Genomic DNA, 27,572 nt, shown 5'->3' on the forward strand with positions numbered 1-27,572 from the left:
AACAGACATGTATAAAAAAATTATATATATATATATTGCATTTATAAAAATATATTTAAAAGCATCACAAAACAAAATAACTGCCATCCCAGGAGACTCCCCAAGGAAAGCAACCTCTGAATGAACTTGAAGTATTTAAAAGTAGACCTCAACAGAGCCTCCCTTTATGAGTTAGTGTCTGAGCAGGAAGATGTTGAAGATATTTAGAAAACCCTAAGCTACTATCTTGCAGACTCATTAAGCAGAAGAATTCTAAGTTTGTCTGAGTCACTGATCTTTAGAAATTTAATTCCTGCAGGACAATCAAATGACACTACCCTCCGGAAACAGGAAACAAGAAATATTGGCAAACTGGCATTTTTTCAAGTTTTAGACACAAGCTGACCTACTAGTGTCAAAATAAAACAAAAGCTGAACAGACATACAAGAGCATGGAGGAGGAGTGGTGTGCTTTTCATGAAAAAGGGGGTTGCAACACACTCTCCAATTTGTGTAGCAACACTTTCCCAGCACAGTTGGGAATGCAAGGGAGGACCCAAGACAGAATAAGAGAATTAGGTTGGTGTATTCAGTGTTCCTCTAGAAGCTGTTTTTGAAGGCTTTATAACAAAATCCATTTTAAAAAAAATTTGTTATCCAGTAAATTATTTAACCACCATGCTGTGAGCTACACTGTTGTCATCCTCCTTACCTTTGGGGGATGGAGACAAACTCAAAAGCTGAACATTCTGCAACAGTGAAAATGAGAATTGCTCACCGTGATCACTGTACCGTCGCTGTTTCTGGCTAGAAGATATGCTTCTGTGAACTTTGTGATGAGGAGATTGTCCAGTGCTATTATTAAGATCACTACTTGGCCTAACTTTGGCAAGTGAAAGATTGCTGCTGGAGCTTGAATCACTTGCATCCAACTACAATATAAATGAGAATATTAAAACAAATTAAACATCCACCACATTATGGGAGCAATAATAGGGAGGCAGAAGGAAGATGGCTCTGGTACATAGAAAATTTTGTGACAGCAATGAAGTTGCTTAGAGGCTCCAACTTCTCTTAGATCCTTGTGCAACTATCTTAGGTGAAACTCAGTGGAATTTGCAGCTCCTCAAAGGACCATCAGATAGAGAAAATCCATTTCTACTTTCAGTACTCTCTCCTCAGAGTTGTCTAAGATTATAGCAGGAAGAGAGGATACATTTAGTAGAAGCCACCACACCCAACTCCTCCAGCAGAGGAACCAAGAACAGCTTACTTATGCCAAGCCCTCTCACAATCACATGGAAAGGTAATCTTAGAAGGCAAGAACTTTTTTAGGTTGACTGGTCCTGCTCCTTGGTTCTCTTAGAACAGCTTGCACATTCACATTTGAGCTCCCAGACTAGACAGAACAGTAGCTGGCATACAAAGTCCTTCAGAGGAGTAACTGTGGAGCAAGCAGGGTAGTTTTGGGGAGCCTAAAGGCAAGAGTCTCAGATCAGGGTGAAAACAAACAGCATCATTTGGACAGTTGACACTGATGATTAGAGCAATGTGATTTCAAGTGTAATGGACTTCTGAGAAGGAATGCAATGCCTATAGTTACTGACTTAATTTTTGCTTCTAACTTTGCTAAGGACACTTCTGATTGCTTTGTTTCTTTGCATTTGTAAGAATGGTACTTACCTCTGACGACTTCCTTCCTAGCAGTAAGTATGTAGCTGTGATTTCATCATACTTCATTTTACTAAGGGATTCTTGAATTTCTTCTTGAGAATAACCCATTCCTACCATAATATCTAAAACCAAACACAGACTCTGTAAGTAACAGAAATACTCTGATGTTTAGGCTTGTCAGAGTGTTTAAGTTCAAGAGAAAGAATGGAACATTTAAACAAAACGATTAAGTGAGAGAGCACGAGCCTGATGAAATATCAATATTGGAAAAAGTAACTAATCTTTTAAATGGCAAAAAAATACAGAGTGGTGGAGGGAAAAAAAACAAACCGCTCACACGCCAACAGTATCATATTCTGAAAAACAGTTGATTACCTATTCTTTTCTGGTCCGAGATGTCTAGTTCTGGTTCAACAAAAGGTTTAAGTTCATCCTCCTCATGCCCTGCATTGATCCACCTGTCCTTCATAATTTGCTATAAAAGAAAGGCATTTGTTAGTACAGTACACTTACCAGCAAAGAAAAAAAGATGTTGAAAGAACAACTCCCCTATCTACCAAAAACTAAGGCCTTTTCGAATTTTTCTTTTTCAGAACAAGCCCCAGCACATATTCAGTCTTGTTTTGCTTCAGTGAGGAGACTCAACAATGCACATCCAAGCCAAGTTGCTTCCCAATCAGCCGCATTCTAGCACATAGCTGAAAGCTAAAAGCCCATAACACAGACCAGGAACAGCGCGACAAGTCTAGCAGGTCCAGGCTTGACTATGGAAGTCCTCAGAAGCCAGTACTGTTTTGGCCTTTCTCCTCCATGATGGTTTAAAATGCAGGCAAAAGGCAAACACACCATAACCTAGCAGTCAATACTTCCAGTTCACATTTGAAAACGTGGAAAATACCCTGGGTGGATCATCCATTAATGCAGGAATCCACAAAGTAACCATAAGAAAAAGTTATACGACATATGCAGTGTAGTCTCACATTCACTTTGAAAGTAACTAAGGAGGTCAGGTGCCTTGTAACCCCAGAAAAACAAAATCTTAAAAAAAAAAAAAAAGTCATATGCTTTCCTCAACACGCCCCCCGAACCCACTCCAAATATTTAGAAACAGTATGACAATAATAAGTTACAGCTCAAAAACATAGTTTGCAAAATCTAATGTCTAGCTTTCTGATGCATCTTATTTGTGGCATTACCTCTAGAGTGCCTCTTTTTGTTGGGTTTAGCACCAGGAAACGTTTGAGGAGGTTTTCACAGTCTGTGGACATGTAGAAAGGAATCCTGTATTTTCCCCTTAGCACTCGTTCTCTAAGTTCCTTGGTAACAGAAGAAGAACAGACATTAAGTTGTAAGTAGCAAATCACTCAAAACATTAGGTACACACACCCAACATGTTCTTCAAACACACACCTTTAAGTTCTGTCCATCGAAAGGAAGAGATCCACTCACAAGGGTATATAGAATAACACCTAAACTCCAAACATCTACTTCAGGTCCATCATATTTCTTCCCTTGAAAAAGCTCTGGAGCAGCATATGGTGGGCTGCCACAAAAGGTGTCCAGTTTATTTCCAACTGTAAACTCATTGCTAAAACCAAAGTCAGCTATTTTAATGTTCATATCCGCATCTAACAGTAGATTTTCAGCCTGGAAGAGAAAGAATAGTTCGTAAGATGAACTTAAAATACTTGATTTAAAATGCTATTAATCATTTTACTCATTCTTAAAATGCAAAAAAGCCGAAATATCTGTTAACATTCCCTTCCTTGCAAGGTCTTTAGGTATGCTTTAGTCTAGCATTCACATATCCCCTATTTTAAAAATCTCTGTACAATGGCTTCAGACAATGGGAGCTGTTATGCTACCTGTAAAATGTTTTCTACACAGGAATGCATCCTGAGCTATTGTAAGTTATATTTTTGATCTATTAAGATGAAAAGAAGATACAGTCTCACTAGCCATACTTTATGTGGCATTCTTGCAAACGTTTGGTAATACATATAACCTTTAAACTTTTTCCAAGTGGGTTTTTTTTTTGTTGGTGGTATTTAGCTGGTTTGGGGGTTTTATGGTGTTTCTTGTTGTTTTTAAGTTACAAAGCTATGATATCTTGAACAAGTTATGTAGCAACATTATTAATACAAAAGGCACAGTTTAAAGAAGGGATATACCATTCCATGCCAGGCTACAAAGAAGCCATACTTCAGTTTCATCATCACAATCATCATCATCACCACATAGTTCATTCTGTTCAAGGCCAAAACTTGTCATACCTCTATCAAACTATGCTGGTTTTTTTAAAGACCTCTCAGCTAACACCGACCTGCATCAGATTTGAATCTGACCATAGGCTGAGAGGCGATCTTTCAGCAGCCATTAAATTAATATATTTAAAAGCCTTACAAATCCTCTTCCTTTTATTTTAAATGGTTTGATGCTGTAAATATTCCTCAAAACTTGTTACAACACATGCAAAAAAAACCCCACAAGCCCCCCAAAAAAATGAACAAAAAAACCCCCCAAAACCAAACCACACCAGAAAGCTTACTATACACTACAATTTTATTTGCACAATAAAGATCACACCCATAGGTACAGAAGCTGGCACACAGTCTTCACACACTTCTTCCTACTCACCTTGAGATCTCTATGAACAATATGCTTTTGATGGCAGTACTGCACTGCAGATACTATCTGGACAGAAAACAAGCCCAATTATATAAGTGACATCTCAAAGAAATGGAAGTTTTAATCAAAAAGTTCAACATTTATTACTAAGTTGACATGTACTTATCCATTCCGAGCTATGTAACCAACTGCTACAGTGACCAGCGTATCTGGGGGAAAGCTGTTAAATATCCTAGGTGTTTGTTATTTGATCTATTTGGTTTCTACTCTACTTGAAAGAGGATTTTGTTTTTTCTGTGTGGCTAATTATAGACCAGTAGAAGCAATGACTTTCAGAAAGGTTACTGAAGTATTTCCATTCCAATATTGTAAACAGCTATAAAAGCTTTCCCTCTAGACAGAAGTTTTCCAGTCCCTCTCCGCAGGTGATTTTTCATGCCGCAGCATGGGGAGAAAATGGCAAGAAATGGGCTTAGCTACTGGAGAAACTACCGGGCAACAGCTTATTTGTCAAAACTTAGGCAGTGAGAAGCAACTGTGCATCTGACAGAGGTCTGCTGTCTAAGCACATGTGGTTTATTGTATTTTTTATACTGTACAAGAGTAGCAAGCTCAATGGAAAAAACTCTCTGTGTCTCAAGTGTAACGGAATAATGTCTTCCATTGTCATTTCCAGATATCATTAAGTATTTTCTGCTTTATATAGCAAACTATATTAGCTATTTACACAGTACAGTGTCCTAGTACATTGCTTTAGAGTCATATGCACTGCTGCAGAACATTATGTATACAGAAAAGATGGATAAAGTGTTATTGTTACAGGATCACAAATGCGGTCGAACACATTTTATTGTCATGCATACATGGTCAGAATTGAGGCAGATGTTATGACTTCTTAAAATAAGTGGAACTGCACATAAAAATAATTTAATGTAATAACGATGCTTAAATAAATGTATTTCCATTCTTTGTTCAAGATTAAGAAGATTTCCAACACAGAAAGATGAGGTATCATTACTGTTACAAAAAGTAACTCATTATCAGACTGGCCACCTTAGTATAAGGATCGTCTTGTGCTGGTAAGAACCAATGGTTCTCCTCCTCAGTATTTAGAGTAGGTGAAAATAAGGTTCTTGGTAGGTCAAAGAACTGACCTACCAGTCAATTTTGCATTGAAAACTTAAGCACCAATATTATGATCTTTGTGACCGGGTATTACTGAATTACACACATGCAAAATGCCACCTTAGAAAACAAGCAGTCTATGAAAAGTTGAAATATTTCCATTCCCTATCTGGTTTTGCATGTTCCTTTATGTATTGTCTCCCTCTTTCAGATACCAAGTTCAGCCTTTTACAGAAACTGCCAAAGTGCTCCCACGCCACCACTTCTACCATTCTTTTGGTTTCCCTTCCTTTTCCTCTCTGCTACCATTACTTTAGCACCAGTCACAAGCTCACTCTGCAGGGCTTCCAAGGCCGACAGCATGACAAACACCCCATGCTTTATTTGGGACTGCAGAGACACGGCACTATACCGTTCGCTCCTAGACTGCTTTTACTCTGGCTGTCTTACAGGGGAAGTTCTAGCAGATGATCAATCAGTAGTTTCCTTTGGAGATGCTTTTGAACTACTCTGATTTGCAACAGGATAGCACAGAGACTGCAGAAGCGAGTCCCATCTAAATGGAAGGGAAGTAATGCAATGTGTATGACATTAATAATTGAAGATCAGCAGTCAAAACAACGAAAAATAGCACACAGCATGGCTGTACTGGATTGAGTCCCTTGCCTTCCACCTTCCATCACTATTTCCACTGACAGCCCCCTCACCCCAACCTACTTGTGTGGGAAATCTACTGATGCTCGGCAGGCGGGGAGACAAGGGGAAGAAACAGCAGACCATTTTGCTAAAGGTAACAATTGGAGCATTGAAATACATTTCTTGGGAGGGATTTAAAAAAATCTGTATAATCACAGGTTTTAAAGAACAAGTTAGAACAAGTTATCTCTAGGCAGAGAAGCTATTCTTCATTAAGGATTAAATGACAAAAGGATAGATAAATGACCTCTCAAGGTCCCTTCCACACTGCCATGAGTATTTTGTTTTCCAACTGGAACATACAAGTAAAAGGCATTTTGTGGATTTTTTTATTTTCCAAGATCTGTCCTAACATCTACCAGAATTAAAAATTCTAAACTGATCTGCAGGGAAATAGTGGGAAGACTTTAGGAGGCCAGATCTCATCAGCTGCAGTAAAGGAAGAGAGGGAATTAATACACATGGATTTTGGGAGACCCCCTGCCCTGAGTCTTGCCTTCCCATTTTTGCATTCATTCCTATCCAGATATGCAGATTTTCCTATGGAAAAAAGGATGGTAAGAGTGAACCAGAACTGCTTGGAAGCCTGTAATAGGGGAAGAAAAACAAGGTGACATAAAGAATGCAAAACGTTCTGGATTTGAATTTCTCACACATGGCTGCACAAAAGGAGCTTGAAATGGAGAACTGCAGAGAGCATGGCTGTATTTTTAGTGTTTGTACCCTCTCCTGTGTTCCTTGTCAAGCGTGACAGGAATAATATGATCACTGTCTTTTAAACTCTTTTTTTCCTGCTAAAAACATTAACTGTATGTGTAACAAAAAGGGAGAATTTTTTTTTTTTTAACAAGCAAAGAGGGGAGAATTACCAAACCCTGCTCTTTGCCTGCCAGAGAGGAAGTGCCTCTTCAGATAAAGCACAATTGTTTGATCCAGAAATCACATCTACTGAAAGAAGAAACATGATCTGAAAACAAGATATAATACAACCTATTGTAAGAACTAAGCTCAAAACCATGGCACAACTGTTTCTTCAGTTTAAAGAGAGCCACTGCCTGTTAAACCAGTTAGTGAATTAAAAAAAAAAAAAGAAATCCCTATTATGTCATAAGTCTCTAACATACGAACAGCTGCACTGAATCAGATGAAAAGTCTACAGAGAGCGTTCTCCCTCCAACAATGGCTAGAAGCTATATGAAGCTATTCTGGGACTACAGTAAGGTGAAATGAATAGTTTTATGACCTGTAAACCCAGTAAGATCTGGTTTCCTTCGACACTGTCCCACAGCCAGAGTCCTAACATCTAATAAACACTGAGCTCTGACCAAAGTTGCCTGACTTCTGTCCCATGTGCATGCTCTTCTCCCTAGCAAAGCGCAATGAGCTCTTCCTACTGTTTCCCTCCTCAGCTTATTACTAGAGTCCTCTCTTTTTTTCCAGGCACTCGTGCTTCTGAGGCTTTCAAGAACCTCCCATCTTTGAGTTCAAGGCCCTCTAAAATTGGTTGAGCTTGGTAGCCGGGAAGTCAGCTGTTGAGGGAAGATGGAGCACAGCTGCCTACGCCAGGAGACAAGACTTATAAGAAACTGAAAATATACTTCTGTGTGTTTCAGTGGATTCAAATGAGGCTATCTACATATCTTTATGAATAGCATTTAGTCTACTAAAGTACAAAAAATAAAATTCTAGCTGAGAATCTAAAGTACATAAAGTCAACTTTTGATGGGTCAAATACCTGGCTCAGCATGTAACTACCTTTTAAATTGTTTCCCTTCACATTTGTTCTAGAAAACTGAAGTTACATGTGTCCTGTACTACCCACATTATACCATAAAATTAAGCACTAAGTGTACCTGTAGAACATGTTTGACCTGTTTCCACAAGCTTTTATTTAAAGGGGAGTTGAACTGTTAGAAAAACAAATAGGTAACTGTCGAACAAACGTGCAATTTCAATAGAACTAATACAAGATCTTTTTCCACACAACTCCTGATAAAAGAAACTGAGGACAAAGAGCAGAGAACCATACCAGTAGAATTTTTTAACATTCACATTTGACAGAGAACAGCAAATGCTCTCAAGTTACTCTGAAGCTCTTCAAGTGACATTACAAAGAGCAAGGCAACAGTCTGGGATTTAGAAGAGGGCTGAAGTGGGAACGACTGCTCCACAACCCACCACATCTAGCCCAACACAGCACAGAAACACATACCAGAAATCCTCAATCACAAAGGAAAGTTCTCTACCTGTCAGCATACGAAAGGGAGGGAAGCAGCTTTAAAAAGACACAGAAGATTTTGTTAAAGAGGAAGAAAAATTTTCCTTACTATCAAGTTGTATAGCTCCAGAAATCACAAATCACTTCTGGGGATATGAAGTCTGCAGCTGCTTTTTTTGTGTTGTTTGGTTGGTTGGTTTTTGGTGGTTTTTGTTTTGTTTTCTTTTTTCAAAAGATTTATAAGATTTAAAGAGATGAGAAAACAAAAGAACAAGGATTTCACAGAAATGCTTTTGTTGCCTCCTTATGTTGGGTTAAATACGTCTCTATTTTTCTTCACATTCACTGCTACTTCTGAGCTCATTGTTTACACTGCTTTCACACAATTCTTACTATGAGACAGAGGGTGCAAAACAGTTGTGTCACAGTTTCCTAATTCCCAAATTGTTCCTTTTGATCACACTACCCACACTAGAGAAGGGTAAAAGTTTTCTTTACAAGGCATTTTGTGAAAGTCCTTAATTTCCTGGAAGCCTCATATATTATATTAAATTTCTTCTACTTTTGTATGGCTACACTTAAGAAGTGAAGCTGTCAGATCCTCCCCTCCAACAGCAAAACTGTCACATCATTGCCACAATTCACCAGTTTAAAAGCCCTGCATATCGTTCAATAAAGCACTCTTGTTCCTATTCGTTATTTTAAAGTGTCATTAAGCAGGAGCATAATTTTGATATTTATTACTTATCATAACATTATCTAGGTTATCCAGGTGACCAAAGGGATGAAAATAACCTAGGCATTTACAAGTTCCTGCGCAAGAGCAGAAAACAAAGTATATCGGACCAATCAGATCTGTAAATGAAACTCCAGATGCTATGAGAGCAGAGATTTCAATTTTAACTAGTTATGCAAAAATATCTGGTTACGTTGAATGCTGCTGTACTGTAGAATGGAAATGCTTTTTACAGATCAATGAAACTCCAACATCTGTGCAAGGCCAGTTTATCCATCATAAAGAAAGCTAAACTAACAAGCCTAGAAATTACTTTTCCATGATTTTTTAGAACTATTAAACTGCATCTTGTCATGTAAGTGGATGGATGTGTACAGATGCCTGTTACATGCACTGCCTGCATGTTGAAACCAGCCTGTTTGCAGTCTGCTACATTTGAATAACTTCCAAAAGGCTACAGACCAGCTGAACTAAGGATATATGAAATCAATCCAGAGGAAATTAATTTTGGAACAGAATACACTTCCAAATCAAGCAGTCACTGCATTCTGTCACTCCTGGACACCCTGGCACACAGTGCTAAGGAAACTAGCATCACTGAATAGTCTACTAACCCCTTCGAAGTACTACTGTAACCCAAGTTTTTTCTCACTCATGGCTACAAGTCCACAGCATGCTGAACACTGCTAGAAGTCAAATGCAAAGGACAGTATTTTTACTCATTTCATCATTAAAAACAGGGTGGGGAGGGTGGAAGCTCATGTACAGGAATGTTATACATACCTGTCTAAATTTAGCTCTAGCCTCCTTTTCCTTCATTCTTCCATGTGCAACCAGATAGTCAAACACTTCCCCTACAATTCAATAACAAGACACATTAATGCCGATTTCAGAATCTAGAGATTCCTCTCCAGCTGTTGCCCACAGCAGCTTCACTGGAATGACTGTACTTCAAGTTTATGATTACAGGTTAGCTCAAGAGAACAAGGCACAACTGCTATGCAATTTACTACACTATCACCTCTTATACAAGAAAATAATAAGACTTAATGAATGACTGCATATAGACACAAAAAACCATTTCCTTCCAAATATTTATAATAGAAACTGAGCACCATACTTCGGTTTTATAAATAAAGATGACATGTACCCCTTCACAAACTTTCTCACAAGGTTTTCTTTTGCCCCACAAAAAGAAGCTTCATAGGTGAGAACATCTGATGATATTTGTAAATGTGGTCATACCAGTACTAGAATTTTTCTTTGTGCACATGTATAAAAATATTCTAGCCAAAATCAAAAATCTTAGCTTTAATCTAGGCGTGGAAGAGGTACCCACAAGGAAGGTCAGAATAATGAGCACAGCAGGACACACTGCCATAATCTATCACACAAGCATCAGATCTGTTAGATGCTTCAAGAAGGATTGCTCCTGAACAAGTCCAATGTTGTATGACTGTGGGCAACTAAAGGAGATTACTGAACCAGAACCAAAGATATGTAGTGTTTTGGGTTTTTTTCCCCATCAGTCAATCCAGTCATTTTACAGCACATCAATACAGACTACAATGTTTGAGCTTTAAGTGCAGCCAACTGATCCATGAAACTTCAATATGTTTGTGAGAGCATAGCACATTTTATTTACTAAAAAACAATAGTCACATACATAAGAACTCATACAAACCCAGACCGATACACAGTTTTAAAAAATCTTCGCTAATATGCAAAATTAATAAAAAAAACGTTAGAAGTAGATCAAATGTCTAAATATTATCTACTGAGCAAGAAACCACTGTTTTGCAGATAGCCACCTCACAAGGGAAGAGCTGAGGAACATCACACTTATTTTTGAAAAGCAGCAACTCCTCCAAATTGGAATAAAAAACCCAGTCATACAGCAGGAAAAGCAACATCTGAGGGAACATCAGGATTTTTGTAGAAAATAGCTTTACTTCCCTCTGTAGCGTATTATTTAACACTCAAGTCTCTCAGCTATATTTCACAGCTGTTTCTTCAAAAACAAACCTGAACAAACCTGAACACTTGGTTCATAAATCAGGGAAAATTACACCAGAGAAAGACATATCCCCAATTTACGCAAAGTGTTGCAGTTGTAGCAATAGTTTCTTTCATCTGCAGCCAGAGTCTTCACACGCATCACGCATGATCAGTACCTTGACAAAGAGGATATATGGGAAACTGATGCCTACCCCTGAGATTACCAGCCATTCCTGTCTTGCATAACACAGCATGTGCAAAAAAGGTACCGCTCACAGCCTTTTAAACCAGTACAGTATGTATCTCTCCATTACCCTAAGAAAGATGCTCACTGCTTCAGAGGACCGCTGGCCCTTCTACCTCCTAGAAGCTAATCACTAGATGGCAATAGGACTTCACTTTTAACTCGAGTACCATCAAACCACACAGAGATGCCTCCACAAACACCTGAACTAACCAATATTTTCACGGTATTTTGCCAACTTTGTCTCTGCTTAGACAAATCTTGTCTGAGCATTTAGGGAGCTGCTAGAAGAAAACATCAGCAGGTAAAGAATCATTACCTGATTCACAGTCATTTGTTAAACTTCATATAATCTAATGTCATAATCAGAATTCAATGCTGATTTTCTCTGAAGTCTCTTTCCTTCCAAAACTAAAGAAAAGCCTCAACTACTTGAGATTCCCAGCTGCTGCTGCTGAAGGGTCACAATGACAAACTGAGTGCTATTAGGTTTTAGGCAGCAAGGAGTAACTTAAGCCCAAATACCTTAATTCTAGCTCTGGTGAAAATATCTGACATTGCATGATGTGTGGGTTTTTTCCCCCCTCTGCAATCAGGAATAAATTTTCAAGTTGCTCCTAAAACAGCATAAGGCTAAGCCAAACAATACTTGACAGCAGAATGTCTGTGATTAACATATGTCAAATGTCATCGACATCTAAAAAAACAAAGTTGCTTTTGAAAGCAACAGATAAAGAAATACAGAAATTTTTCACCTGAACATGTTTTTACCAAATATCAAAATAGGACACCAGAGGTATGGAGCTGCATACAATAAATTGATGAGGCTGGCATTTGTTACGGACAGGAACAATCAATAGTCAAATAAAGATTCTCATTAAATTTGAGTTGTGCAAACAAAGAAAACATTATTAAGTTGCAGTAAGTTCAGAAACTGGTTTTAGAAGTTTATAATTAACTATGTTGCCAAAAGAAGTCCTAGAGAATATTGAAGATTTTGCTTAAGATTTTATACTACCATGACATTAATATTTGCTGAAAAAGAAAGAAAAACTTTAAAGAAAACAAGTGCTTTCTCCCACTTGGCAATTTGTTTACATGTGTCATCACAGTACTTACCCCCACTTGCATATTCCATTATTAAATAGAGAGTTTTTTCAGTTTCAATGACTTCAAATAGCTTCACTAGAAAATAAAATCATATATTAATCAGTTAACTAGTTGCATAAGTGTTATGTTAAGCCCACAGAGAATTCTGTCAGAGAAAAAAACACCCCTATTTGCTTGCTGCTTGACAATATCACACTATTACTCTGAAGAAGCTTCTTCTGTCTCATCTTCCTAAATGGGAAACACTGTAATACACTTGGTCAAGTCATACAGAACAATGTTTTCTCAAGAAACAGTACTTTGCTTCTGTTACCTGGGAAAAGTAACTAAATTAAGCAGAACTTCCCCAGATTTGAGCATCAGCAATAGCCATTTTTATGCACTGAACTAGCATTCGTGAGGACAAACGAGTTATCAGTCAGTTTGCTGACAGACCTGTAACAACACTGCATCATTACAACCCAGAACAATTTCTTGACCACTTCTTGGTTTTGGCTCATACTTATTTTTAATGAGGGCTTGATTTCAGTTAAAATCAATATTATACCCAAAAAGGAGCAAAATTATCATTTAGCTGTGCAAGCAGCATTTTTGTGCAACAGGACCAAGAAAAAAATTTTTAAACATACGGCTCTGAAAAAGTATTTGTTACTGCTACTTTACAGTAAATCGACACCCTAGTGCAGAATCATCTTTTAAACTCATACCACAACAATTGTAACAGTGAAAATGCTAACACTTCTCCAGAGTTGGAAATTATATGAAAGAAACAAGGTACCTATATTTGGATGATTTAAGATCTTCATTATTCTTACTTCTCTAAAGAGCTGAAATAAACATAAAACATGAAATAAATTAATGAAATAGGTAACACCCATTCTTCCTAAAGCCTGATCATTTTGATATACTTATTTAAACACAAAGGGCAAACCTTGCTATTAGCATTTCAATGAAGTTCATGAAATAAGCACTTACTGAAGAGAAGAGCTGAATGCCTGCTCCTTTTAACACCCCTCCCCAAATAAACGAACCCTCAAAAACCTGAAGCACCCACAAAGCACTCCAGACAGCTCAGGAGAGAAGTGATACCAGCTCTGTGGCTCCTAGACTTTTGGGGCCAGAGGAGCATCATGAGTCCACGCAGCTTCTTGCTAGTCAGTGCATCTCACCCAGTCTTTCACCCTTTCATAGAAAACATTGTTTCCACAGTTTCAGGAACCATCCCCAGAGCACCTTTTGAAGGCCCCTGTGCTACATTACCAGAATAAATTCACCACTCTTCAGTAGGTCGTTAAAGTCAGGGAATTACTGTGCTACAACAAGAACTCGCAGGTGAAAAAACAGCTGCTTTTATTGCACAAAGAGTGTTATCCAACTATGCCACCAAGGAGTAAGTTTAAAGGAGAGATGGTGAAGCAAGGCTCCCCTTCAGCCCTGCAGAAATGTTCCTGTAAGGCAACCGAGGCACAGTAGCATCTAGTCCTGGGTTTGTCACCACAGCCCCACTGACTCTCACCACCAGACATCAAGCCTCCAAGCCTGCTCGGCCAGCACAACATGCTGAATGCAGAAAACAAATAGTCTTCTCCTGATCCAACAATCCTCAGCAGACAGAAGAAAAACCATTACTTCAAGGATACAGTGTCAAAGGGAGCAAGCAGCCTGCTCCCATCCCCTTCACCATCCACCTTCCTATGCAACAGGACTGTACCGCTTCCCTTCATGCAAGCACTGGTTTTAACACAGATTAACGCACAAGGTCCAGGAATTTAACAGAAAATCTCACAAAACACACAGCTCCCCAAATAAAACCAGTCTATCTCTAAGTTGGAGCTGCAGCTGCCTTGCCCACCACAGCACATCCTTTATGGCAGGATGGGTGAGGAGGGTCAGGCTGCAGCATGATGTTACATCAACGGTGCTGCATCCAGAGACCGCATACTGACTGCAAGGATCTTCTTCCCCCTGACACCAACACCCATGTGAGAAGAGTCCTGCTTGAGTAGTTATTTCCAAAGAGTTCACCTTTGCCTGTCACACAAAGCAAACTCTGTCCTCCTGCAACCAGACGATAATATGGGAACGACATTTAACACACTGCAAATGAAAGCAAAGTCTAATACTGATCAGGTGCTAATTATTTTCACCTCTGAAAACCCTCTTCTGCGAAAGACTATTAAAAGATGCCCATAAACCCATAAGCTAATACCAAAAAATGCCACAGGTGTTGTTACTGCAATATAAAACATTATTTTCAATGAAGTTGGTTAATAGTAAATGAAGTAAAAGTAGTCCCACTTCTCCCAGAAAAGACACAAGATAAAAAACGATTACAAAAACCTCAAAGTGCAAATACTACCATCTTCAGAAAACCCAAAGAATTCTCTTTTTAGGCAGCACGCTACATGGCAGTCAAGTGCATAGCTGTTCTTCTTCTGCAGCTCGCCCCACGCCAGCCTAAGACTCCAGAGGGTTGACATTATTTTCTAATAGCATGCTTCAAGTAGCGGGAGTAATCAAGTGGTTTTATTATAAACCTAACACCAACTTCCACAGGAATACCAGTAACATAACAGATTGTATTGAACTTAAAGCAAAATTAAAGCCCACAGCTCCACAGGAATGCAGACATGGGAAAAAAGAAAAGAGTTCTGTAAATAAGAGATAACAGCATTGTTATTAACAGTAAAGCAGCAAGAAGTGCTGCTGCAAGATTTGCCTCAGGTCAGATTTCAGATAAACTGAAGACATTTAGGATGTCTACACGTATTACTAATGACTCAAAAATCTGGAGGTGTACTTACTCAATAAAAATAATTTTAAAATAAGCAAAATAGGAAACAAACAGAAAACAACCAAAGAGTCAACAAAACAAAATCCTTGTGCCTGTGTCTCTTAATGAAAGAATAAGCAGGGGGGTAGGGAAGATGAATTTAAATAAATTTTTTAAAAAATTAAAACTAAAAAAAACAAGAGCACAATTTGGACACCAGTTCTAACCATTCCCTTCTTTCTGATGTTTCTGTAAAGGCTACGATTTGGGGAGCAACCCTCATTGCACTGCCCAACATACTTCCTCCCCCACACTACAGCCACAGCTGTGAATGGCACACTTGAAATGCTTTTAATTATCTTATTATCATTATCCAGGTCTATGCCTGACACTTTGCTAGATGAGAAGCTGCTTAAACGAAATCAGGATTGACTGATCAAGTAAACGTTTGGCCATGCAAAACAGACTCTCAAAAAACTATGTGTGCATGTTTTCTTTTTTCTCCAGAGAGGTACGTAAATTGCTTTTTCTTTAACTATGTTATTTCTGGAGCTTCTTCATAATAATTAGACAAGGTAGACTACTTCACCGTCTTTCTCTGATCATCAGAAATTCAAAAGCAGTTGAATCTATAGCTATTTTTTTCTTACTTTTAATTCAATTCAGCTGAACTGGTGTATAATATATTCTGAATACTCCACTTATACTTTTAATCACACAGTTTATATGACCGAAAGCCTCTGGTCAGCTTTTCAAGTTTTGAAGACAGTTTGCTTAATTCACTCTCAATTGATTGTTGATATCTTCCACCCCCAATATTCAGCTAAAGCCTGCTGAGTCAGACTTTCTCCAAGGGCTACTCCACTGCTGCACAGATGAAGACCTTGGCTGTTATTCAGCTGTTAGCCTATTTATCATCACCTCACCCACCTGAAAAAAAAATACACTCACAGGATTAAGTATGGGAATATAGGCAAAGTAATAATTGGTGCCACCAAACAACAACACTCAACCAAGGGCAATATAGAATAAGACAGTAAAAACGAGGCTAAAATTCACAGTACCATCATGTAAATTAATATTTTTTTTCTAATAAAGTATGCTGACTTGGCTGGAGCTAGCTACTTCCTCCATTGTACACTGTACACTTTTACTGTCCAATGTGATAAAGTCAGGCCCATAACATATTTTGGGCTGTCCTAAATGTAACATTGGTCCACAAGAGGACTACTCTTGTTTACTAATCCAAGTGAAGCATGCCAAAAAGTAGCTTCTACATACAAGCTATTTGTTAAAGTGGGTGACTAGAAACAAGCTTTTTAGAAAATATTCTTTTTGTTTCAGATGAAATTAAAAATAAAAATACTTGAGAATAGGATACAAACATCACACAATTGTTTATTATAATTTTAGTTACATAAATGCACTTCAGATTGTGCTCCCCTAGTCAGTTTAATGTTACGTTTGGCATTTTGACACAGGCAGCAGCTTCCATAGGGATATCTGCAAATGCTTGACACTGTGTTATGTATTATAGTCTGACAGAGGAATAGAATGTAAAACACCACACACCTTTCACACAGTATGCTGAAAAAAGGTTTCCCAGATTTCATTCCCCCAAAATATTACACGCATCAACTTCTTGCAAATGAAGTTTACGAAATTACTAATTCTCATCACACAGTAAAATTCATTGCAAACAGCCAGGTACGACAAAAACCCACACATCCCAGGTTCTCTGCCACAGGAATGCAGAAGAAGGTGTAACATCAGCAGACATAACGTGAGGTTCTCAATTCAGAAAATTATCATCTTAGTTTTAGGAAGTTACTTGTCATAATGAGACCGTAAAGGCAAACTATCAACTAAAACCAGTGCTTATCAGTTTAATTTCTAATACCAAGATTAGAAACTACTCCCAACTTGTTGAACAGCTCATTTTCCGTCAACAGGAGCTCTACAAATGTTTACAATGCCTATAAACATCCTTAATCTGCCAAACAAATGGCTTTCAGCTTTATTGTGGTCTGGTCCTTTGACTGTAAGCCATGTTAGATATGGGGAAAGAATTACACTTAATTAATACGGCTAGCTGACAAACTGAGCAAAAAAAACCCCAACAAACTAGCAATGGAAGCAGAGACACATACTGAGGAATAATCTTGAATCATTTTTACTTGAACTTCATTATGCTGACACATCCAAAACAACAAGGGAGTGGGGGGAAAGAAGGACCCATCTTTTAAGCCAACTCTTTTCAAACACAGCAAAAGACAGATTGGAAGTGTTCCTGCATTAGCTATTGCAAGACTTTCAGTAACAAACTATTTCAAAAATAGAAAAAAATTCCGTGTGCTAAAAAGCAAGTCAGCGGCAGCGCACCAGCATATCCTGCCTCCTTCCCTCCAAAAGGAGAGGGTTTTTTAAAGATGTTATCCCAAGCCAGCTCAAGATTTACCTTTGTACTAGGCTCCTCCTCACAACTGCTCACTGAAATATGCCCTACATAGGAGCCTCAAGCAGGAAGCCTTTACACAATACAAATTTGCCTCAAACTACAAAACAAAAACAGAAAAAAATGCTTGTTATAAACAGCAAAGCCTAGGCATTTAAAATTCTCAGCCTTTTCTTGCAGTTTTAAAAACACTGATAAATACATGGTCAGAAAGGACATGGTGCATGGTAAAATCGATGTTTAAAAACTTCAAAAAGCTTTAACAAAAAAAAAAAAAGGCCGAAACAAGTAGCAAAACATCTGCACATAATGAACAAAAATATTTGGCTGAGGAGCCAAGTTCTAAAAAAAGAGAACGAGAAGCAATTTAGTGCTATTACATGGGCTTGCTATTAAAACCTTACATGTAATGGCATTGCTAATTCAAAAGAAAAAGCAACAAACACGTTTGGTTTTTTTTGTCTAGGAGGAAGTGAACTACTCCAGCACCAACACTTGTTTCCAGTGAGACTGATACTGGAACCGGGTACACAAGTACATTTGTGGAGAATAGCAATTATGACTAACACCAACAGCACAGGGAAAAAAGCTCTAAGAATTCCCTTTCTTTCAAAGCAGGGAAGTACTGGTTATAGTTTCCTCTTCACTAAGCACAAGCAGCACAGTAGTAATCAGGTCCTAAAACAACAGTTAAGACTAGCTGCATGTGGCTACCGCAGACTTCCTCAGCAGCAGACAAGAAACCTGACTCTTCTGAAGAGCTGCGCTGCTGAATATCGAGCTGTCAGGAGAGCAGCCGCCCAGAGTTTACTGCGAGGCCATACCAAGAATTACTGCTCCAGAAGGCAAAGCAAGTCCTTAAGGTTAACTTCTTTCTGGCAGCTGAAGCATCGGCATGGAAGACATAATACAAATAAATCAGAACCAGTAGCCTTAATCACCATTTGTTTCCCCCCCTAAGGATGACTAGGGTATGCAGGTACACCGCAGCTGAGACACTGCATACCACACCCTCTTCTTGGCACAGCCCTTCCCTCGCCACCATACCCCAAATATTTTATCGCTCTCTCCAGAAGTGCAAGATCAGAAGCACTTCCATCTTGGCTTCCCCGGCATCTACAGGTCGTGTGCACAGTTGACTTCAAATGAACCAAGGCTATGGCACTGCTGACAGTGCTGGGGGAAAAGGGGTACGAGTTTGGAAAAAAAGCCTTGGTAAAACAAAACTGGTTAAGTAGTGCATTGTGCATTCACTCTGCTTACTATGACAAGCAGGCATTTAATTTTAAGAAAATTACTTTAAATTTTTAAACTGAGAACACTGATATATATTGCTAAATTTTTCCTCTGCTTATATAACAAATGAGCTCAGAGAAGTGAACTCATTAGCAATCCCCCTCCCCAAATTTGATCTGTTTTCTACCCACTATTTTGTGCTACTCTTCCAGACTCACATTTAAGGAACCCAGTGGTAGACAAGAACAATTTACAAATAACACTTTATAAATTCTCAATAAAAACTAAAGTACAAAGGAGATGGAGACAAGTGGACACCAATCTGGCTGAGACCCAGGAAGCAAAGGGCCAACAAGCATACTTCCAGCTTGCACACCTTGCCAACTGAACACCTGTGACTTACTTGTAAAAGGTTTGCTTTGTACCTGAATATGAGCTCAAGGTAGCATTACGGCCCAATCTCAAAATAACACCACGTGAAGAACTAAGATTTTACATTTTTGTCTGAAAACAGCCTCTCTACTTTTCTCTGAGTGTTCTTCCCATGCCCTGACCCCTCCCCTTCATATCACACAACTTTTGTTTCTCTTCCAAGTGCTTCAAGCATTTAACAGTTTTTTCAGGTATTCCAAGTTGCACAGATCTGCCACACAAATCACCCTTATCTAATCCATCATATTACCTAATTTGCATTTCATTTCCTCCCTGCTTACCCAGCAACTACCAATAACCTCAAGGATTAAACTGAAAAAAAATTTGAGAGAACTTGAACCACATTACCTTAGCCAGTCTACAGAGTCAGTAAGAAGTTGCTACAGATGACTAAGTCTTTTTTCTGTAGGTTATTCTTTGCCTCTCAACCAACCCATACAATGTAACAACTTGTGTGTTTTTCCAATTTACTTTTGCACCATTCATTTTGATAAAAACATCTTGTCACACAACTTTTTTAGTATTTGCATAAAATTCAAATGTCTATATTCTCCAGTTTACTCTGGTTATGCTATTTCATTTTGTGTGCAGGTAGGTTCTGGGTAGTCTCTCGTTCAAACAGAAATACTGCAAGGAGGTTTTTTATCAAAGTACCCAAAAGTAAACAAAAAGCCTTTGACTGCAGCACTTAAAAGGACAGAGTTAGAAAAGTCCTAGGTAAAAGTGACATTTAAATGTACTTCCTGCAGGTGCTCCAAAGCAGACTGGCTTGATTGATGAAAGAGTAGGATTTATCACTGCTTACTAAAATAGATAAGGCAATACAACTGTAACAGCACATTAAACATTTGAGGCTAGAGGGAAGAAACCAGAATAGCGACGCTCCAACTTGGTGCATAAAACTGCAACACCTTTTCTGCTGCAAACTACATGAAAGGCATAGATACTGCTTGCCCTTCATTCCAGAGGCAGTAAGAGGACAGAACATAAGCTTTGTATTTGCGATTTCAACAAACTGACCAGCATGAAGGAGACATGGAGGCATGATAGCAAACCAAGAACGCCCTCTCTACAGAGTTAGCTATGCTTGGGAGGCAAAGGAAGTGGCTAACACCACTGTTTTCTCAGTTTACAGCTCTGTACAAGTTCATCTTGAACTGCAGAGTTGTCAGAAGTATCTGTTACAAAACTAGTTATTAAATACAGTAGTTAGATGTGTGCAAGGTATGCAATGCTTCAGATTCTCCAGCACAGGCATTCGGGCTTAATGGAAGTAGGTGGTGAAATGAAACAAGTTACAATACAGTTGAAAGAGTAAATGTAAAAACCTACCTTCTGTAGACTAGTTGGGTTCAGCTGTGTTTTGTCAATTATTTTTATGGCAACCTAAAGGAAGAGTTCATAATCAGTATTCACCATATGAACAATGCAGTGTTATTACAAGATGGTAAAATCCAGTACAAAAACAGAAAACATGAAAATTACACAAAAACCACTCATGTTTCTTCAGCAAATTATGCACTTGCATTGAAACTAAAAACATTCAGAATTAACAGCCAAAGTGTAATTTACTTCTACTGCAACAAACTAAATAGAAGAGTGGAAAAAACCCCGGTATTTTAAGCATATTCAGACGAGAATCTCACTTATTCTTTTGCTTGACATTACGACCATCAAATTATTACAGTGGAAGCTCCAACACCAGCCAGTGCCCTGACAGAGAGCAGTGTGCCTACAGATAGTATTTACACAGTATAATTACACAACAGGCTACATAGTACTGACTGGGCATTGGCAGTTTCTGAAGATGCTTCTAAAAGCAGAGATTTCAAAGTAAACTGAAAGTACCTCCACACAGATTTTTGCAAGAACTAAGTTCTCCTTTGAAAATTCACTGAATATTTGTATCAATTTGCTCCCTGATGGATATGAAAAGAAATATCACTTCTGCATTAAGAAAAACCCATTGCCTGTAGTACAACAATTTGTTTAAGTTCATTCTTTTGCTGGTTCTCATCTTTTCAGTAAATACTGCTCAGAAGTCATAGAATCATAGAATGGTTTGGGTTGGAAGGGACCTTGGAGATCATTGAGTTCCAACCCCCCTGCCATGGGTAGGAACACCCTCCACTAGCCCAGGCTGCTCAAAGCCTCATCCAGCCTGGCCTTGAACACCTCCAGGGATGGGGCATCCACAGCTTCTCTGGGCAACCTGTTCCAGTGCCTCACTGCCCGCACAGTGAAAACTTCTTCCTAATGTCTAGTCTAAATCTCCCCTCTTTCAGCTTATAACCATTACCCCTTGTCCTCTCACTACACTCCCTGACACATGTTAAAGAACAAAAAAATTTCACAACATAATCAAAAGAAAAATTCAGTACCATGGTAACTAGTCAGAACCTGAAGATCTAAGGCAATGAATAGGCAACAGAGATGAGTTTCAGTGTGATGCAGTTTGGAGACAGGATGAGTTAGAACAGGAAATTGGAATCTTTCTAGAAAGTTACATGCCAATTGGTATTTTTCCTTTCTAAATTAGAGACTAAACATACCAGAAAAAACTCTGCAGAAGCCAAGGAGATGGTGCCTCTCAAAGAAGCTGGATGCTGCAACTCAGCTGATTATAATACCTTACTGGTGTGAAGCAAGGGCTTTCGATTCCCCTTGAATATTTGTCTCAAATAGCAAACGCTGCTCCTTCCCATGCCACAGCTCCCATTTCCTTGTATCACTTAGTGATACTTTTGTCATCTCATTAACTTGGAGTTGGCAACATATGGAATACAGAATCTAACTTATATCAAAGTGATTTTCTTTCACTACATTCAAATGGATGGATTGTCATGACGAAGAAGGTAAGAGAAAACAGTGTTCAGTGCCTGAGTGCACCACATAGTTCTGTGATGGATATGGTGTTTTCTGAGACTGAGATTCAAGATTTATTTTGAGCCTTTCTAGATGCAAGATATGATGAGATGTCACCAAGAAGCCATATGTTTGCTTTGGGGAGTATTTTCTTCTAAGGTATGCTGAAATTAAAGATCACTATTTCCCGAGGCAAAATTCCATTGCAAAACCTTGAGAAATCATTTCAAAAATACAAACAAGAGATAAACACATTAAGCAATAGGTATTTTTATATTAGCAGCTGTGTATGAAACCAAGAAAGATTTCTATCTCTACCTTTACACCTATTGAACTATTGTCACAAAGGTAACAAAGCTACCCACTTCGTGCAATCTCTTTTAAATCCATACTGGATGTAGAGTGACCACTGCCTTTTTCAACAGCAGAAAAGGTTAACTGAAAGTCACCTGGTGTCTCAAGATTACTTACACCACAGAACACAGCTGTTTGCTTGATAAGTGCATTCCACTCAGTAAAAGTTGCATTTGTGTTCTGGGCCATAAAATTCTGATCAATCTGTGAAAGATGTAAACTTGTTTCAAACCATGAAGTCTTAAGGTATTGGGTTTCAGCAAAACACAGGTCACCTCTCTCACTGCACATTGGTGCCTGATGATCAGAGAGGTCTCTGACACCAGCAAATTCAGCCCTGGAGATACAAGGAAGGTACACACCTCAATTTTCTGAAAGGTGAACTCGCAGGCCTCTTCAGTGCACTAATTATAGCCTTAAAGGCAGGATGAATTTTGAGAATTCCTATCCACATGAACACTGAGAGTACAATGTGTTAACACTGACTTTGAGAGCTTGAACCCATCATCAGAACAGGGAGCGATTTGAAATTGTTCGATAAGGTCTCCAAATCACAGGCAAAGGGAGCCTGCCCTCAAGAATAGCTCTGACAAGCCTGAGAAAGAAAATCCTCCATTTTACTAAGCATAGTTAATAACGCAAACTGCCTTCCAAAGCAGAAACTTCGCTGTTTTTACACAAACCTGGAATGGTTTCACTGCGAGCTATGGCCAGTGATGGAAGAATGCAAGTTCACCTACACTGTTACACCATTGCATCAGCCACGATATTCTGTGCAAGATCATTAGCAGAATTAAAATTGCTTTGCTTTCACCATTCACAGTAACATGACTTAAAACATTCCTCCTACATGGCTTGGATGACGGAGTTAAAGCAATCAAAGTCGAGACATCAAGCAAATTGGCCAAACTGCTACCATTCATAATGTTTTCTCTCTCTTAAATTTCACTTTTTTCCAAGGGAAGAACAGAAAGAAGATGACAATAGATTCCTTGGAGTCAGACTTGGATCCTGAAAGAATCCCATCTCACTAGGAAACTTCAACTTCCTGGCTATTAACTGTACACATGCCTTTAATGAACAGAAGGATCCGTGTATTTTTGGCTGTGATTCCAACCACCTCGGTAACAGCAAAAAGTAGTTTTATCTTTTAGATTAAATTTGGCAAGTATGGAACATTTGTCAGAGGAAATAACCTTTGATAAATTACAACCGAAAATAAATGGCTTAAAGTCAAAGAATTAACAAAAGCAGATTTACAATTAAGATTCTTGGTTTTGAAAGGGCAGACAGACTACAAATAATACTCTCCTAGAGAGAGGATCTCGAAGGAGTGTATTTCCAAACACCAGACCTAGTGCAGTGAGCAGAAGGCTATGCACTCCTTGGCAGGACAATTCAACCCCCCAGGTTAGGCTGATGTTCTGAATCATCCCCTGAAGGGCTTTTCCTCTTTCTGTAATTTGAGGCTAGGCTCTCATCATACATCCTGCAGACTCACTAAAGATGGAAATGAACAAAAGTCCTGGAACTTACTCCTGCTGGAAACATGAAAGCTGTATCTCAAGCAACAGGGAAATCCATAGGGAAGGACTCCAGATGCAAGGAGATGAGCAACTACCCTAGAAGAATGCTTGAACAAACATACCCTCCTCCCAAGAAGTGACAAAAAAGTGCTGATCTGCTGCATGATTTAGAAGTTAATCAGCACAGAGATATAAAGAAGGAATTGCCATAAAGCGAAACCGAACCAGACACTTAAAAGGACATTAGGAATAGCCACATAGATAACACAAAGATAAGTAGGGTTTAAATACAACAAGGATACAGTAGAGATCAAAACCAACTTAAGTGTGACTCCCAAAGCTAGGTATTTTATTTTAGGTTTTGATACATAAGATGGAAAAAAAAATAGGAACAACGACAGGACAGCCATCAGGAATGAGTGTCTAAAGCAGGAAATCACCAATACAGGAAGATGGGTGCTGCCTGGTCAATGCAGAGATTTCTAACATCTATCAAGAACAAAATGACAGCACAAGTTCAGAAATTATCAGACTTAACTTTTTTATTTGCTAGTAGAGCCATTTACCATAAAATTCTTGAGCTCGAAACTTGCAAGGAAAAAACAAGGGAACAGACAGAAGGGCTAAATGCAACATATTTTCCTACAGTGAATTGTGTCCAATGGGAACACAGAAGATATGACTATCCGGAATACTGTAAAGCCTCATCTAGGAGGATGCATGGCAATAATTGAACTAGATAAGCTGAAATGTGCACAGAGCCTTTTTAATTAAAAAAAAAAAAAAAAAAAAGGCTAAAGAGATATCAGGTTGGAAAAAAATGTGAGCGTTTTTCAAGGAAAAGACTTGGGACTCATCTCGTTTAAGATCTGTATCAGTGGCCTTGGCATGGGAAGTCAAACCATAATGATTAAGTCTGTTGAACAAGTTAAGATGCACCATCAAATACAATGGAAAACTGATATAAACAACCTTGGAGATTAGTTAGCAAAATAAGCAAGATTCAACCAAGTACAAGGTGCTGCTGCTGATGAAAAAACATCAACATGACAGCCAAGAAAAAGGCTAGCATAATCTAAAGATTGACCAGATAAATACTTCTGTAAATTAATGACACCAGGAAATCATCGTCCTGAATATTGTGAACAATTCTGGTCATACACATCTAAAATATGTAGTTACTATCAATGTTGCACAGTTCACCTAGCAAGAAGATAAACTTTTACTCATTTCTCTTTCAAAGAAAAAAAAAAGTTCAAAATATCTTCAAGATATTCCTATACAACTAGCTTAATCATTCCCTTCAAAGGAATGTCACTCATTCTAGGTAACCAGGACCAGTGCCCACATCCTGGAAAGTACTTATGCTCTGAATTGATTTAACAACATCCATTCCATGAAAGTTAAAGAAACTTAGTACTTAAATCTTTCCAAATTTGGCCAAAGATCTTACACTGTCACTTTATTCATTAAAATTTCAAACAAAAGTAATGAACCAGAGGCCAACACACAGTTATGTGCAAGTAAGAAAATAAACTTTAATTTTTGCAAAGCAACATGTGACACATGATGCCCATCTCCAACTTCTATACCTATAATAGCAAAGAAATACTAACCAAGTACTTGCATTTCCTGTGTTAAGTATCAGTAAAAAGAGGAGGAACTTAAGCGAAAAGCAATTAACCAAAAACTCTGTCTACAAATGAGCACTAACTTTAACACCAGAAGACAACTGCTGATCACTGGAACTGTCAGCTTAAAAAAAAACACCAAAAAAACCGAAAAAAAACCCAAAAACCTCCTGATACCTTGCAAAATTATGTCCACTCTGTTCCTCCTAGTGCTACTGAACTCTGTATTAGCTCAGAAAAAAAAATTCCCTTAAAGCGCTGCAGTCAGCCACAGAGCTTTCTTTTAAAAGTCCTTGGTGGTATCAGCAAACATTTACTTCATTAGACAGGTTTGTCAAGAAAAGGTCAACAAGGCATTTCTCCCTCTTTCAGTATGCAGAGTTGCTATTAATAAAACAGCACCAAGAAACACCTTCTCGTAACACCTTCTCGTAACAAGCAAGCAGGACTATAGCTCACAAAATCAAAACCATCATTAAGTGCAAGTTATTAATTACATTGCAATGGCATGCAGCAACTAATTATGGAGCCAAGTTAGACACTATTAAGAGATAAAAGAGAAAGCTTGTCTATACCATGGAACACTGATAAACAGACACATAAACCAGCTCTGAATTAACTAGAGTGTGTTCCCAAGGCTGCCCAGCACTGCAGACACTAGCAGAACTCCTGGGAGATACACTGCTTTGGCAAAGAAATACTGCATTTGGGCTACTCACACCAAGCAGAGCACCATAACCAAGCGTATTAGTTCTCATTCCTGACTTCCCTTCCAATACAGTCCTGCACTGTGCAGTATAGAGACATCAAGAGGCAGTCTTTCCAGCAAGCTTATTTAATTGCCATAAACTAAGCCCATTTTTGAGAATGGAGGATTTATCAGAGAATTCTAGTAACAGACTTGAACACAATTCAGTTGGACAGGAACTTGGCAAAAACACAATTTTAAGAGACCATTCTCAAGATAAATTGTTTTGTAATCATTACCCCAAAAAATTAGTTTTCTATTTCTATTTTTTTCTGCACCAGTGGCAATATCCCTAGTAAAATGTGCTAACCATTCACAGTCTTAGATGATGCTATTCTAGGAGAACCTTCACACTTACTGCAATTCACTACTGTTTACACCCATATCGCTTTACCTCTCTGCCAGTTAGGATGTGCCTTGCCAGTTTTACTTTTGCAAAATTCCCCTTTCCAATCGTTTTAAGGAGTCTGTAATTTCCAATATGCGGCTGCTCATCTGCGCAGGAAGCTATAGAGTTCCTGCAGCGAGCTCCAGAGCGCCCAGTTCGAGAGGAAACTTCCTGCCGTCCATCTCCATGGGACGTGTGCTGTAATAAAAGCATACACAGAAAAGGCTGAGAAACAAAGACAAAACACATCAGTGATAAGAAGCATATAATATTCAAAAACATTAGCAACTCCTTTGAAGAACCCTTCAAAGGATCCAACTTGAATTTCAGATTCACGCTGAACTTTGCTCTGATGGGGACAATAAAGAGGTTCCCAGTTCATAACACAATATCCATTTCATCACCTGGTAAAGACCAAGTGGAACGTTACCTGAACTGCCGCAATAGTTGAGCATTTTTGAGCAACATACGTGGACCGCTGAATCAGTTATGGAACACGGAGGTGTTTAATATTATTTCCCGTTTGCATCACTGTGCCTAACTAGAGCAGGAAAGCCTTTGGAAAGGAGACACAGTAAAACATTCACCCTTATTGGATAGTTTAATACTACTGGTAAAATAACAAAATGGTTTTTTTTCTCTTGTACTACACTCCTTTTCCTACAAAACCTCATAACTGAAAATACCCAGGACAGCCTGGAGAACAAGGGAAGAAAGAAGGCAAGAAATCTTACCCAACATATAGAAACCTCAGAT

At 38.6% G+C, this 27,572-nt stretch overlaps 1 protein-coding gene across 1 annotated transcript; it reads right to left on the reverse strand.

Moving 5' to 3' along the window:
* Nucleotides 1-757: 757 nt before the first annotated feature.
* On the reverse strand, nt 758-27,014 carry LOC104457478 (MAP/microtubule affinity-regulating kinase 3; the record flags this gene model as incomplete). The annotated part of the gene is made up of 11 exons (XM_010086145.1): nt 758-911; nt 1,663-1,775; nt 2,029-2,128; nt 2,850-2,969; nt 3,064-3,300; nt 4,291-4,347; nt 9,840-9,910; nt 12,418-12,483; nt 13,187-13,235; nt 20,637-20,690; nt 26,823-27,014. Coding segments are annotated over 11 exons (1,213 nt in total), but the record flags the coding sequence as incomplete, so codon positions are not given.
* Between the last annotated feature and the right edge of the window lie 558 nt (nt 27,015-27,572).

Source organism: Pterocles gutturalis, unplaced genomic scaffold (assembly GCF_000699245.1).
Source record: "Pterocles gutturalis isolate BGI_N339 unplaced genomic scaffold, ASM69924v1 scaffold50675, whole genome shotgun sequence".
Lineage (NCBI taxonomy): Eukaryota > Metazoa > Chordata > Aves > Pterocliformes > Pteroclidae > Pterocles > Pterocles gutturalis.